Here is a 15,313-nt window from a genome sequence, read left to right as displayed (position 1 = left end):
TAATTGCCTTTAAATTTAAAAGGAGAAAATGCAGAATACTTGCCAAAAAATTATGTAATCATATTAGTTGTATCATATTGTTTGTCTGGTTAAATTTAAACAATAAACTCTTTTCTAGACAGTGAAACCTATTTCAAATGGGGTGAGCCTCAGATTACATTGCTATGAAAACATAAAAGTTTTGCCTAGAAAAAACACTAACTTACATCAAATGATATAAATGACTCATGTCATGTCGCACTGCTCGTTAAAAATCACATGCACTGGTGTGCGGCTGCGCAGGCTTCCCAGCCCTCACACCAGCGGCTCACTCCGCATTTTACCATGCCTTTCACCCGAGACCCCTTCCAGCACCCTACATTGGATAACGATGATACCTTCCAGGGAAAACTCCTGGCTTCCAAGAAACTGCCATGTAAGAACCCAGCTCACCTTGCTCAGCAACAGGAACCCTGGAGTTGGCTCAGCTCAACTCCCACAATCACCTCCATGAGGTGGGATGTTTATTTTTTTGATCCTGAGATACTAAAGGATGACCTGGATTTCTGCTTAACAGCCTTGTACAACCACTACACAGGGACATTCAAGAACAAAAGTGAAATACTCTTACACCAGGAGACCACCCAGGATACCCATGGAATCATCAAGACCCAATTCCCTGGAGAACTTTTACTCCCTCCTCCGCCACCTTCCATCACTTCCCGAGCTAACATCAGACACTGGATCAACCCTAAGAAGGAGTCTATCCACAGCATCCAGGGATCCATAGTGTCCCCTCACACTGCAGCCACCAATGGAGGCTACTCCTGAAAGAATGATGGTGGCTTCTTCTCTATCTAATGTTGACAGGTCCCTGGACTAAATTAATCATAGTGGAACATTCTGCTGCCCACCTCCATTAAATAGAATTGTGCTGGGGGGAAAAAAAAATCACATGCACTCACCACATTCCTTCAGTCCCTAATTTTCAGAGTATCTGGAGACACTGAAATGTACTGTACTATCTTGCTTTTAGAACTCATGTCCTGGGACAGAATACCGATTTATCTATGGGACTGTTGTCCTTTTGGTTTTTAGATCCATGTCAGTCCCACAATGAAGATGGGAACAGTGGCCTGGCTGTTATTCCTCAGCTCTTGCTGTCTTTGCTGTCATGTAATTATCTGACTAATAGCATTATTCACAGAATTATCTACCACTTTGAGCTTTCATGGCCTACTGCCATTCTTAGAAACACCAAGTTGTTTCTGTGAACATAAGTGCTGCTTTAAAATCTTTTTAAGGGGGCACCTGGGTGGCTCAGTCATTAAGCGTCTGCCTTCGGCTCAGGTCATGATCTCAGGGTCCTGGGATCGAGCCCCACATTGGGTTCCCTGCTCTGCAGGAAGCCTGCTTCTCCCTCTCCCACTCCCCCTGCTTGTGTTCCCTCTCTAGCTGTGTCTCTCTCTATCAAATACATAAATAAAATCTTTTAAAAAAAAATCTTTTTAAGTATGTCTTTTTGTGATTTCTTTACTTATTTTGATCTCTATCCTACTTAGCGATCTTTTTTCTTTCTTAAATTGAGTTTAATTTTGCAAAGTTCCTTTAAAGCAGTGGTTTTCAACCAGATACAATTTTGCACCCAGGGGACATGTGGCAATGTCTAGAGATATGGGGGTTGAAGAGTGGGGTGGGGCATGTAGCATGCCTGCTACGGGTGTCTAGGGGGTAGGACCCAGGGGTACTGCTAAACATCCTACAATGCACATGACAGCCCCTGACAACAAAGAATTATGGGGCCTAAATACCAATAGTGTCAAGGTTGAAATACTGTTTTAGAACATGGGAGATAATAGACTTGTTCAAAGTGATCAAAGATTCAAATCTTTGGTATTAAAACATGCAACCAAGACTCACCTGCAAAAGCTCCTGCTGGCCCACTGAGAATAAGGTGTCTCTGGAAATTACATTGGTGTTGGAATTTCTTCTGTATCCACCAGAGATCAGAAACCATGACCAAGCAGGCATGCCTCTATTAAAAGAAAAAATTGAAATAATGAGATTAAAGTGTCATGAGATGAAAATGGGTTGTGTGAGATAAAGACTGCAAGGAAACAAAATGCAATAGGAGAATTAACATTTTCATTGAAAGTAAAAAGAGGTTTAGCACTGTGATTAAAAACACAATCTTTGCTTATAAAGGACAAACCTGAGAAGCTTTCCAAGAATGTACAGGAAAAGGACAAAGGTATTCAAATAATGGGAATGAAGAAGTAAAAGACAGAGAAGATAAATCACTCATGAGAATTATAGTTATACCTAAAGAAGAAATCATTACAGGGGCACCTGGGTGGCTCAGTCGTTAAGTGTCTGCCTTCAGCTCAGGTCATGATCCCAGGGTCCTGGGATTGAGCCTGCTTCTCCCTCTCCCACTCCCCCTGCTTGTGTTCCCTCTCTCACTGTGTCTCTCTCTGTCAAATAAATAAATAAAATATTTAAAAAGAAAAAAAAGAAGAGGAAATCATTACAAAAATAATATGCGAAGACTTGCATTTAAAGTATCAGGTGGGGCACCTGGGTGCCTCATCCGGTTCCACGCCTGCCTTGCTCAGGGCATGATCCCAGGTTCCTGGGATCGAGCCCACATTGGGCTCCCTGCTCCACATCAGGCTCCCTGTTCCACATCAGGCTCCCTGTGCTCTCCCTCTCTCTCTGCCCTTCCCCCTACTTGTACACTCTCTCACGTTCACTCTCTCTCTCTCAAATAAATAAAGAATATCTTTAAAAAAGAAAAGAGGCAAAATAATGATAAAACACCACACCAAGATATTCTATAATACTGTTAAATTATAAAGACATAGGAAAAAAATCCTACAAATTATGTACAAAAACCAGCAGGGGGTCCTCTTTTTTGCTAAATGTCAGAAAACTGTGAAGCAACAGCAACAGAGGCTTTCAGAGAAAAAGTTTTTTGACTAAAAAATTTGAATCCCAAATAATTTGTTATTCATATGCACAAAAAAATCAAAAAGTCATTCTTACATGTGCATGGTCACAGATTATAAACCACTCACAGGTTGGTTTTTTTTTTTTTTAATTGAACTTATTTTCCAGCTAAGACTTGAATGGAAATTACAATATAATGCAATTTGATATCATTTAATTTAATAAAAATTCAATGCAGAAATTATGCTTTAAATAAGCCTTCAAAAATGAACATTGAAACCATAAAGTTAAAATCTAAGTGGCAGATGTAATACTTTTATTTTAACATTTGTTATTTTAACAAAACTAACTAGTTTTGTTAGTTGTAACAAAAACTAAATTCAAATCTTAAAATAATTCCTGAAAGGGCAGATAAGTGATGTAAAAACAGTAATTTTTAAATCATTTTAAAGAAAAAACTCCAGGATGTTAACAGAAGCTGGAATGATGAGGATAAGGAGAAGCTGGGATAAGAAAAAACACACTAATTTCCTCATCCTCTAAAGGTGAGAAAGAGGAATTCAAATATTTATCCTTCATTTTTACAGTACTAAAGATGTAGATAAATATATGTTCAAACACTTTCAGGGTAATCAGTCATAGATTTAAGGTAGATAAATACCTTTCAAATCTCCAAGAAAGAAAACACAAGTAAGACTAAAAAAACACAGAGAAGAAAACAATGAGGAAATATTAAATGTATTACAATTTTTAAAAATATATTTGGCTCCTTCAATAAAAATAAAAATATAATACCCAACAATAAATTACTTATGAGACATTATAATATCAAGGATATTTATAAGTGGAATACTACTTTGCACTTGCAAAACTGGTAATGTTTTAAAACTGATTAGTTTTGAAAATTAATAGTAGAGTTGGGAAGAGTGTGATAAGTCAGGAATTCTCAAAATTTTATGAAGAGTTTCTGGAAAAACTTGTCAGAACACATTAGAGGCCTAAAGTAGGTTCATAGCTTTGTGGCCAACTAAATTAAGTTCTTGAAAATTATCCTAAAAAATGTAATCAGGATGGGGAGGAGCAAGATGGAAGAGGAGTTGGAGACCTAAATTTTGTCTGGTCCCCGGAATTCAGCTGGATAGTTATCAAACCATTCAGATAGTTATCTGGATAGTTATCAAACCATTCAGATAGTTATCAAACCATTCAGAACACCTACAGACTCAACAGGAGATCAAGGAAAAGAATAGCAACAACTCTCTGAACAGAAAAGCGACCACTTTCTGGAAGGCAGGACGTGCAAAGAAGTGAATCCGACGCAATATTCAGGAAGACAGACTGCAGAGGGAGGGAACCTCTGTCAACTGGCTACCAGCAAATGATAGAGCAGCGGAGCACAAAATCAGAACTTGTAGAAGTCTGCTCCCCTGAGGGACGTCACTCCAGTGGCTAAGTGGGGGGTGGAACCCTCTTTGGGACAGTGTGGTCTCAGGACCCTTGGGGTCACAGAAAGACTGGGGGTGCCTGAGTGTGGCAGAGCTCCCAGCTATTGGAGTGGGGAAGCTGACTGCAAAGATGGAGCTGAGGAGTGGGCTCTCAGCTCGCAGTTGCCATAAACTGTGATCCACAGCACAGTTGGGCCACTGCTCTTCGAGCAGGGACCCAAAAAGCAGCAGATCCAGGGAGACTCTCCTTCCTCCCCTGGGAGGAGCAGGGCATGAGCACACCACAGGAATCTGCTAGGTTTGGAGACTCCAAACAGGGTCGTGTGCCAGAGATAGAAACGCTGGGCCACAGGCCGGGTGACAGAGCACAGCCAGAGACCAGGGAGACAGGAGTAACTGCTTTTCTCTGAGGGCAAACTGAGGAGTGGGGCCCCGAGTTCTAGGCTCCTCTGGGACCAGAGATTGAAAGGCCACCAATTTCACTCTCATCCTCCAAAGCTGTATGGAAAGCTTTCAGGGAACAAAACCTACAGAGAGCAAACCCGAGGAGATTACTTAGCCTGGCCCCTGATAAGATCAGTGCAATTCTGCCTCTGGCAAAGACATTTATGAATCACTGCAACAAGCCACTCCCCCAGAAGATCAGCAAGAACATCCAGCCAGGACCAAGTTTACCAATCAATGAGAATGACAAAACCCCAGCACTAGGGGAATACAGCTCATAGAATTCATGGCTTTTTTCCCATGATGCTTTAGTCTTTCAAAGTTAATTTTTTAAATTTTCTTTCTTTTTTCTTTTTCTATTTTTTTAGTTGAATTTTTCTTCTTTCCTTTTTCAACCAATATCTTATCAATCCCTTTTTTAAAATCTTTTTAAATTTTTCATTTTTACAGTTAGATTCTATCTCTTCATTGTATTTAACCTTATTTATTTGTATACATATAAGTTTTTCTTTCTTTAAAATTTTGGGATACAGTTTCTTCTAAATCTAGTGTATGATGTTGTCCTAGTCTTCTGCCTGATCACATTCTCTTTTTTTTAATTCTTTTCATTATTTTGTCAACCAACTTATCAATTCCTTTTTTAAAATCTTTTTTAATTTTCATCTTTATAGTCATATTCCATCCCTTCATCATATTTACCTTTTTTGTATATATATAAGTTTTTCATTCTTTAAAACTTGGGGAGGCAATTTCTTCTAACAGACCAAAATACACCCAAAATCTAGTATGTGCCTCTGTTCTATTCACCAGCCTGATCATATCCTTTTATTTTTTTTCCCTTTCTTTTTGTTCTGGTTTCCGATCTCTTCTGATTTGTTTAGTGTATATTTTTCTGGGGTCGTTGTTACCCTTTTAGCATTTTTTTTAGCATTTTGTTCTCTCATTCATCTATTCTCTGAACAAAAAGACAAGATGGAAAAACTCACCTCAAAAAAAGAACAAGAGGCAGTACTGACTGCCAGGGATCTAACCAATACAGACATTAGTAAGATGTCAGAATTAGAGTTCAGAATGACGATTATAAAGATACTAGCTGGGCTTAAAAAAAGTATAGGAGATACTAGAGAATACCTTTCTGGAGAAATAAAAGAACTAAAATGTAACCAAGTCAAAATCAAGAAGGCTATTAATGAAGTGCAATAAAAAATGGAGGCTCTAACTGCTAGGATAAATGAGGCAGAAGAGAGAACAAGTGATATAGGAAGACCAAATGATGGAGAATAAAGAAACTGAGAAAAAGAGAGATGAACAACTACTGGATCACAAGGGGAGGATTCGAGAGATAAGTGATACCATAAAGTGAAAGAACAGTAGAATAATTGGGATCCCAGAAGAAGAAGAAGAGAGAGAGAGGAGCAGAAGGTATATTGGAGCAAATTATAGCAGAGACCTTCCCTAATTTGGGGAAGGAAACAGGCATCAAAATCCAAAAGGCATAGAGAACACTGCCTCAAAATTAATAAAAATATGTCAACACCCCAACATCTAATAGTAAAACTCACAAGTCTCAGAGACAAAGAGAAAATCCTGAAACCAGCTCAGGACAAGAGGTGCAACCTACAATGGTAGAAACATTAGATTGTTAGCAGACCTCTCCACAGAGACCTGGCAGGCCAGAAAGGACTGGCATGATATATTCAGGGCACTAAATGAGAAAAATATGCAGCCAAGAATACTATATCCAGATAGGCTGTCACTGAAAATAGAAGGAGAGATAAAAAGCTTCCAGGACAAACAAAAACTAAAAGAATTATGAACACCAAAACAGCCCTACATGAAATATTGAAAGGGGTCCTCTAAGCAAAGAGAGAGACTAAAAGTAACACAGACCAGAAAGGAAGAGAGACAATATACAGTAACAGTCACCTTGCAGGCAATATAATGGCACTAAATTCATATCTTTCAATAGTTACCCTGAATGTAAATGGGCTAAATGCCCCAATCAAAAGACACAGGGTATCAGATTGGATAAAAAAACAAGACCCATCAATATGCTGTCCACAAGAGACTCACTTTAGACCCAATGACACCTCCAGATTTAAAGTGAGGGGGTAGAAAACAATTTACCATGCTAATGGACATCAAAAGAAAGCTGGGATGGCCATCCTTATATCAGACAAATTAGATTTTAAACCAAAGACTATAATAAGAAATAAGAAGGACACTACATTGTACTTAAAGGGTCTATCCAACAAGAAGATCTAACAATTGTAAATATCTATGCCCCTAACGTGGGAGCAGCCAATTATATAAGCCAGTTAATAACAAAAGCAAAGAAACACATCGACAATCCAATAATAGTAGGGGACTTTAACACCCCCCTCACTGAAATGGACAGATCATCTAAGCAAAAGATCAACAAGGAATTAAAGGCCTTAAATGACACACTGGACCAGATGGACTTCACAGATCTATTCAGAACATTCCATCCCATAGCAACAGAATACACATTCTTCTCGAGTGCCCATGCAACATTCTCCAGAATAGATCACATCCTAGGCCACAAATCAGGTCTCAACTGGTACCAAAAGGTTGGAAACATTCCCTGCATATTTTGGACCACAATGCTTTGAAACTAGAACTCAATCACAAGAGGAAAGTTGGAAAGAACTCAAATACATGGAGGCTAAAGAGCATCCTACTAAAGAATGAATGGGTCAACCAGGATGTTAAAGAAGAATTTAAAAAATTCATGGCAACAAATGAAAATGAAAACACAACTGTTCAAAATCTTTGGGATGCAGCAAAGGCAGTCCTAAGAGGAAAGTATATAGCAATACAAGCCTTTCTCAAGAAATAAGAAAGGTCTCAAATATACAACCTAACCCTACACTTAAAGGAGCTGGAGAAAGAACACCAAATAAAGCCTAAACCCAGCAGGAGAAGAGAAATAATAAAGATCAGAGCAGAAATCAATGGAATAGAAACCAAAAGAACAGTAGAACAGATCAACGACACTGGGAGTTGGTTCTTTGAAAGAATTAATAAGGTTGATAAACCCTTGGCCAGACGTATCAAAAAGAAAAGAGAAACAACCCAAATAAATAAAATCATGAATGAAAAAGGAGAGATCACAACCAACACCAAAGAAATACAAACAATTATAAGAACATATTATGAGCAACTCTACGCCAGCAAATTAGATAACCTGGAAGAAATGGATGCATTCCTAGAGATGTATCAACTACCAAAACTGAACCAGGAAGAAATAGAAAACCTGAACAGACCTATAACCACTAACGAAATTGAAGCAGTAATCAAAAATCTCCCAACAAGAGCCCAGGGCCATATGGCTTCCCAGGGGAATTCTACCAAACATTTAAAGAAGAATTAGTACCTATTCTTCTGAAGTGTTTCAAAGAATAGAAATGTAAGGAAAACTTCCAAACTCGTTTTATGAGGCCAGCATTGCCTTGATCCCAAAACCAGACAAAGACCCCATCAGAAAGGAGAATTACAGACCAATATCCCTGATGAACATGGATGCAAAAATTCTCACCAAATACTAGCCAATGGGATCCAACAGTACTTTAAAAGGATTATTCACCACGACCAAGTGGGATTTATTCCTGGGCTGCAAGGTTGGTTCAATATCCGCAAATCAACCAATGTGAGACAATACATTAATAAAAGAAAGAACAAGAACCATATGATCCTCTCAGTAGATGCAGAAAAAGCATTTGACAAAGTACAGCATCGTTTCTTGATTAAAAGTCTTCACAGTGTAGGGATAGAGGGTACATACCTCAATATCATAAAAGCCATCTATGAAAAACCCACAGTGAATATCATTCTCAATGGGGAAAAACTGAGAATTTTTCCCCTATGGTCAGGAACACAGCAGGGATGCCCACTATCACCACTGCTGTTCAACATAGTATTAGATGTCCTAGCCACAGCAATCAGACAACAAAAAGAAATAAAAGGCATCCAAAACGGCAAAGAAGTGAAACTCTCACTTTTTGCAGATGATATGATACTTTATGTGGAAAACCCAAAAGACTCCACCCCAAAACTGCTAGAACTCATACAGGAATTCAGTAAAGTGGCAGGATATAAAAATCAATTCACAGAAATCAGTGGCATTTCTATACACCAACAACAAGACAGAAGAAAGAGAAATTAAGGAGTCAATCCCATTTACAACTGCACCCAAAACCATAAGATACCTAGGAATAAATCTAACCGAAGAGGCAAAGGATCTGTCCTCAGAAAACCATAGAAACTCATGAAAGAAAATGAGGAAGACACAAAGAAATGAAAAAATGTTCCATGCTCATGGATTAGAAGAAAAATATTGTGAAAATGTCAATGCTACCTAGAGCAATCTACACATTTAATGCAATCCCTATCAAAATACCATCAACTTTTTTCAAAGAAATGGAACAAATAATCCTAAAATTTTTATGGAACCAGAAAAGACCCCAAATAGCCAGAGGAATGTTGAAAAAGAAAAGCAAAGCTGGTGGCATCACAATTCCGGATTTCAAGCCCTATTACAAAGCTGTAATCATCGGGCGCCTGGGTGGCTCAGTTGGTTAAGCAACTGCCTTCGGCTCAGGTCATGATCCTGGAGTCCCGGGATAGAGTCCCACATCGGGCTCCCTGCTCGGCGAGGAGCCTGCTTCTCCCTCTGACCCTGCCCCCTCTCATGTACTCTCTCTCATTCTCACTCTCTCAAATGAATAAATAAATTAAAAAAAAAAAAAAAGCTGTAATCATCAAGACAGTATGGTACTGGCACAAAGACAGACACATAGATCAATGGAAAAGAACAGAAAACCCAGAAATGGACCCTCAACTTTATGGTCAACTAATCTTTGACAAAGCAGGAAAGAATGTCCAGTGGAAAAAAGACAAGTCTCTTCAAAAAATGGTGTTGGGAAAATTGGATAGCCATATGCAGAAGAACGAAACTGGACCATTTCCTTACACCACACACAAAAATAGACTCAAAATGGATGAAAGACCTAAATGTGAGATAGGAATCCATCAAAATCCTGGAAGAGAACATAAGGAGCAACCTCTTTGACCTCGGCCACAGCAACTTCTTCCTAGAAGCATCACCAAAGGCAAGGGAAGCAAGGGCAAAATGAACTCTTGGGACTTCATCAAGATAAAAAGCTTTTGCACAGGAAAGGAAACAGTCAACAAAACCAAAAGACAACTGACGGAATGGGAGAAGATATTTGCAAATGACATATCAGATAAAGGGCTAGTATCCAAAATCTGTAAAGAACTTAACAAACTCAACACCCAAAGAACAAATAATCCAATCAAGAAATGAGCAGAAGACATGGACAGACATTTCTGCAAAGAAGACATCCAAATGGCCAACAGACACATGAATAGGTGTCACTCAGCATCAGGGAAATCCAAATTAAAACTTCAATGAGATACCACCTCACACCAGTCAGAATGGCTAAAAATAACAAATCAGGAAATGACCCTACGACCCAGCAATTGCACTACTGGGTATTTACCCCAAAGATACAAATGCAGTGATCCGAAGGGGTACATGCACTCCAATGTTTATAGCAGCAATGTTCACAATAGCCAAACTATGGAAAGAGCCTAGATGTCCATCAACAGATGAAAGGATAAAGAAGATATGTCATATATATACAATGGAATATTATGCAGCCATCAAAAAAATGAAATCTTGCCATTTGCAATGACGTGGATGGAACTAGAGGGTATTATGCTAAGCGAAATAAGTCAATCAGAGAAAGATAAGTATCATATGATCTCACTGATATGAGGATTTTGAGAAACAAGAGAGAGGATATAGGGGAAGGGAGGGAAAATGAAACAAGACAAAACCAGAGAGGGAGACAAACCATAAGAGACTCTTAATCTCAGGAAACAAACTGAGGGTTGCTGGAGTGGAGAGGGGTGGGAGGGATGGAGTGGCTGGGTGATGGATGCTGGGGAGGGTAAGTACTATGGTGAGCACTGTGAATTGTGTAAGACTGATGAGTCACAGACCTGTACCCCTGAAACAAATAATACATTATATGTTAATAAAAAAAATTTTTAATGTAATTAGGATGTAGACAAAAAGCAATATATGATTAATTTTTTTGCGACACTATCTGAATAGTAAAATCCTAGACATTTCCTAATGTTCCATAATAGGGAATGAATCAAATTATCATATATTCATACAATGGAATATTATGCAGCTATTAAAATTATAATTTATAAACTTATTTACTACTGTAGAAGTTCTAAATATATAATTCTAATTAAAAATAGAGGGTGGGGGCACCTGGGTGGCTCAATGAGTTAAACATTTGACTCTTGATTTTGGCTCAGGTAATGATCTCAGGATCGTGGGATCAAGCCCTGATCAGGCTCTGCACTGGGCATGGAGCCTGCTTGAGATTCTCTCTCCCTCTCCCTCTGCTCCTCACTCCACTCTCTCATTCTCTCCCCCTCTCTAAATAAATAAATAATAATAAATTTAAAAATTAAAAATTAAAATAAGATGAAATCAGAGAGGGAAACAAACCATTAGAGACTCTTAACTATAGGAAACAAACTGAGGGTTGCTGGAGGGGATGTGGGTGGAGGGAAGGGGTAACTGGGTGATGGGCATTAAGGAGGGCACTCGATGTAATGAGCACTTGGTATTATATGCAACTGATGAATCACTGAACTCTACCTCTGAAACTAATAATATATGATATGTTAATTGAATGTAAATAAAATAAAATTTTTTTAAATTAAAAGTTAAAAAGAATATTAAAAATAGAGGGTAAAGTTGTGATAGGATCTTAATTTTTTAAAAATGCATATGGATGTACTTAAATTTAAGGAAATTTGCCAAAATGTTAATAGGTCTGCTAAATTTTTCCATTTTATTGGTATTATGCATTTTCCAAATGTTTTACAAGACCATATATTGTTTGAATCAATGGGTTTTGTTTTTGTTTTAGATGCTCAATAAGCAGTTGAGTAACCTGATACATCTTTGGAAAATGAACAGAAAAATAAGTGAGCTTATCTGTGAGCACAGAAATTGCTGGCAGTAATTTAGTATATTTTTTTCTTCAAACTCATTTTTTGCTCTCTTTTTGATTACCAGTGTGGGCTACAAGGGAAAATCTCCATGGAATTCCTTTCAATTAATGTTTATTCATTTCCACCAAGTCCTAATGATCAATCTTTCCTTCCAGGCAGCAACTCACTTTGGGTGCTCATGTTAATTCCTAAAGCATAATATATTAATTTTAGGGAATGAAAAGAACAGGAAAGCAAGAGATTTTAATAATTTTTAGTAGATTAAAAAGAGAAAGGAAATCTGTATGAAAGCATGGAGAAGTGGTGGCTATTACAGCAAAAAAGAAAAAAGAGGAAGAGGAGAAGGAAAGAAAATAAAGGAAACTCCAAACTTGCACAAATAAATACAATGGAGAGTAAGAGATATAGATTGAAAACAAATTCTTTCAAAGTCAACATATAATGCCATAAACCCACCCAATATCATCGTCCCCCTATCATACAAAATGCCCAAAGGCAAATATACACACCTCATCTGGGGACAAAAAGTGGGGATAATTTGTAAAGAAACTGAACGCAGTTTTAAAGGAAAATTAGGACGACTTCTGTGGGTACCAGTACCATTGGGCAAATCTCCCACATGATGATGTTTAGGGGGCCAGCATCAAGGAAAACCAATTAACAAGCCCCAACCTCTGTACACAGCAAAATAAATGAAAACAAATGATGAAATGAGAATGGCATCTTCTTATCCACAAAATTTAATGTTAGAAGACAACTGACGAATATCTTTAAAGGTCTGAGAGAAAGGATTTACAACCTGAAAGTTGATTACCAGCAGAATTATAAATCAATCAAATGTGGAGATAAAATAAAGGCATAATCAAATATGAAGACAGAATAGTGATATATCCAGACATGCAAAGATACATCAAGTTAATTACCACATACCCCTTATTAGGAAGGTAAGTCAAAAGACATAGTATATAATTATTTAAAATTGATGGAACAAGAAATAATATGTATGTTTATTACATAAAGTTACATAAGGAAGTAATAAAGTAACTAAAAATAGTAATAACTATATTGGGAGAAGAGACGCTGGGTGATAATATGAATGACCTAAATCATCAACTATAATTCCAGGAAGTCAGTATTTAGAGATATAAATATAAGCATTAAAATAATTCAAAGTAGAAAAAGTTAAAAAGAGGGGGGGGGAGTGGAAAGACAAAATAGAGATGCTTTTCATTAGTATTAGTCCTATTCTAACTTACTGTAAAATTATGCACATGAGGGGCACCTGGGTGGCTCAGTTAGTTAAGCATCTGTCTTCAGCTCGGGTCATGATCCCAGAGTCCTGGGATTGAGCCCCGTATTGGGCTCACTGCTCAGTGGGAGTCTGCTTCTCCCTTTCCCTTTTTCTCTGTGTTCTCCTCCTCTCTCTTTCAAATAAATAAATAAAATCTTTTTAAAAACTACGCACATGAATAATTTTTTTCAAATTATAAACCTTTTAAATGAATGGTAGGTGAGGATGTAGAGATAGTACAAATGGTCGACTTATTAGAGAAATTCAGCAGTTAAAGGGAGCAGAGAAATGGAGAAATAAGTTGACAGGGAGGAGGTACGGAAAACTATGTCTATTTGTTTTTCTAATGGAAAATGAGTATTTTATACATTGATTAGAATGATACCAAAAGACAGAAAAATTAATAATACTTTTGTGTCCCACCCATTGCATGTAAATAGATAGTACCCAAGCTATTTATAAGGTAAGAACCATTTTATAAAGAACACTTACATCATCATTAATGTTATCCTTGTCCATCTACCATCTCTAAAAGTTCATCCTCAAACCTTGAAGTGTAGTATCAAAGTTGATGTCCTGAACAGCTTCTTAGTGGAAATCTAAATTTATTTGAATTGTCCCTACTGGGAAGCCTCATTTTTAAAAATTTGGTGGGTTGTTTTTGTTTTTGTTTTTTTTTAAGATTTATATATATATTTTAGACAGAGAGAATATGCAAGGGGTGGAGGGGAGAAGGAGAGAGTCTTAAGCAGACTCTGCACTGTGTGCAGAGCCTGAGGTGGAACTCGACCTCATGACCCTCAGATCACGACCTGAGTGGAAACCAAGAGTCTGGAAACCAAGAGTCAATGCTTAACTGACTGTGCCACCCAAGCATCCTCACTTTAAAAAGTTTTTTAAAAAACTTCCCTGTTGTGTTTTTTCAGCCTGATCAAATTGCACAATAGATGAGTAAAAATCAAGATTGGCTGATGCCTTACATTTGATTCAGAGAAGGTACACAGTAAAGAAACTACTCAAGGAATTCTAGCTTTTTATAAAGCATCAAATTTACTTAGTTCCTCTTTTCTGTGGAGACTGGCCTGCCATCTTATTACAAAAAACCTCTGGAAGTTTCCCCCTCAAAAGTACCAAGTTATGCTTTTTTTTTTTTTTTTTTAGATTTTATTTATTTATTTGACAGAGAGATACACAGTGAGAGAGGGAACACAAGCAGGGGGAGTGAGAGAGGGAGAAGCAGGCTTCCCGCTGAGCAGGGAGCCCGATGTGGGGCTTGATCCCAGGACCCTGGGATCATGACCTGAGCCGAAGGCAGATGCTTAATGACTGAGCCACCCAAGCGCCCCTACCAAGTTATGCTTAATGATCTAATTGCTCTGTGCAATCTTCCTCAGCACTTTCCATTTCATTAGAGGTAGAATGGGGGACAGTTCAGTCAGGGATCCATAACAATTTTACACAACTCTTCTCAACATGCCTCCAAGAGGTTTCAGCCACATATTAAACATCTAGCACCACAATCACAGCCTGCACAATCATGTGGAACATTTGGATTGATTGCCTGACATCCTCTGACAAAAGACCAGTCTTTGCCTCAACTGCATTTTTTTAAAAATGTATATAACTGTATATGTATATACTGACACTTGATATGAGCTGTCAGTAGGTAAGCATCTGTCTTCAGCTCTGGCATGAGGCCAAAAACCAAGGATGTCTAAAAGAGGAAGACTGAAGACAGTGGGTAAATGTGTTATCAGGTTTCTAATGATTAAAGATGTCACCCAGGGCGCCTGGGTGGCTCAGTTGGTTAAGCGACTGCCTTCAGCTCAGGTCATGATCCCAGGGTCCTGGGATCGAGTCCCGCATCGGGCTCCCTGCTCTGCAGGGAGCCTGCTTCTCCCTCTCCCACTCCCCCTGCTTGTGTTCCCTCTCTCGCTGTGTCTCTTTCTGTCAAATAAATAAATAAAATCTTTAAAAAAAAAATAAAGATGTCACCCAATCTTTAAGAATAGGAGTCAGTACTGCTAAATTTCTCATGAAATTCATGCCTTTGATTCATGTCAACCATTCCCATACAGACTTAGCAGAAGTCATACAAATAATAGAGGTCAAGAAAAAA

The 15,313-nt window shown here is 38.1% G+C and overlaps 1 protein-coding gene across 1 annotated transcript; it reads left to right on the top strand.

The window, feature by feature from the left end:
- The first annotated feature begins 311 nt into the window (after positions 1-311).
- Positions 312-841, top strand: LOC123837029 (cilia- and flagella-associated protein 276-like). Its single transcript, XM_045866035.3, has one exon. It carries the CDS (start codon positions 325-327, stop codon positions 808-810), a length of 486 nt encoding a protein of 161 aa, XP_045721991.1. The 5' UTR covers positions 312-324; the 3' UTR covers positions 811-841.
- The last annotated feature ends 14,472 nt before the right edge of the window (positions 842-15,313 follow it).

The sequence above is a fragment of the Mirounga angustirostris genome, unplaced genomic scaffold, assembly GCF_029215605.1.
Source record: "Mirounga angustirostris isolate CCGP_5_RB_7025 unplaced genomic scaffold, mMirAng1.0.hap1 SCAF_8, whole genome shotgun sequence".
Classification (NCBI taxonomy): Eukaryota; Metazoa; Chordata; class Mammalia; order Carnivora; family Phocidae; genus Mirounga; species Mirounga angustirostris.
This window is presented reverse-complemented; position numbering and strand designations above follow the sequence as displayed.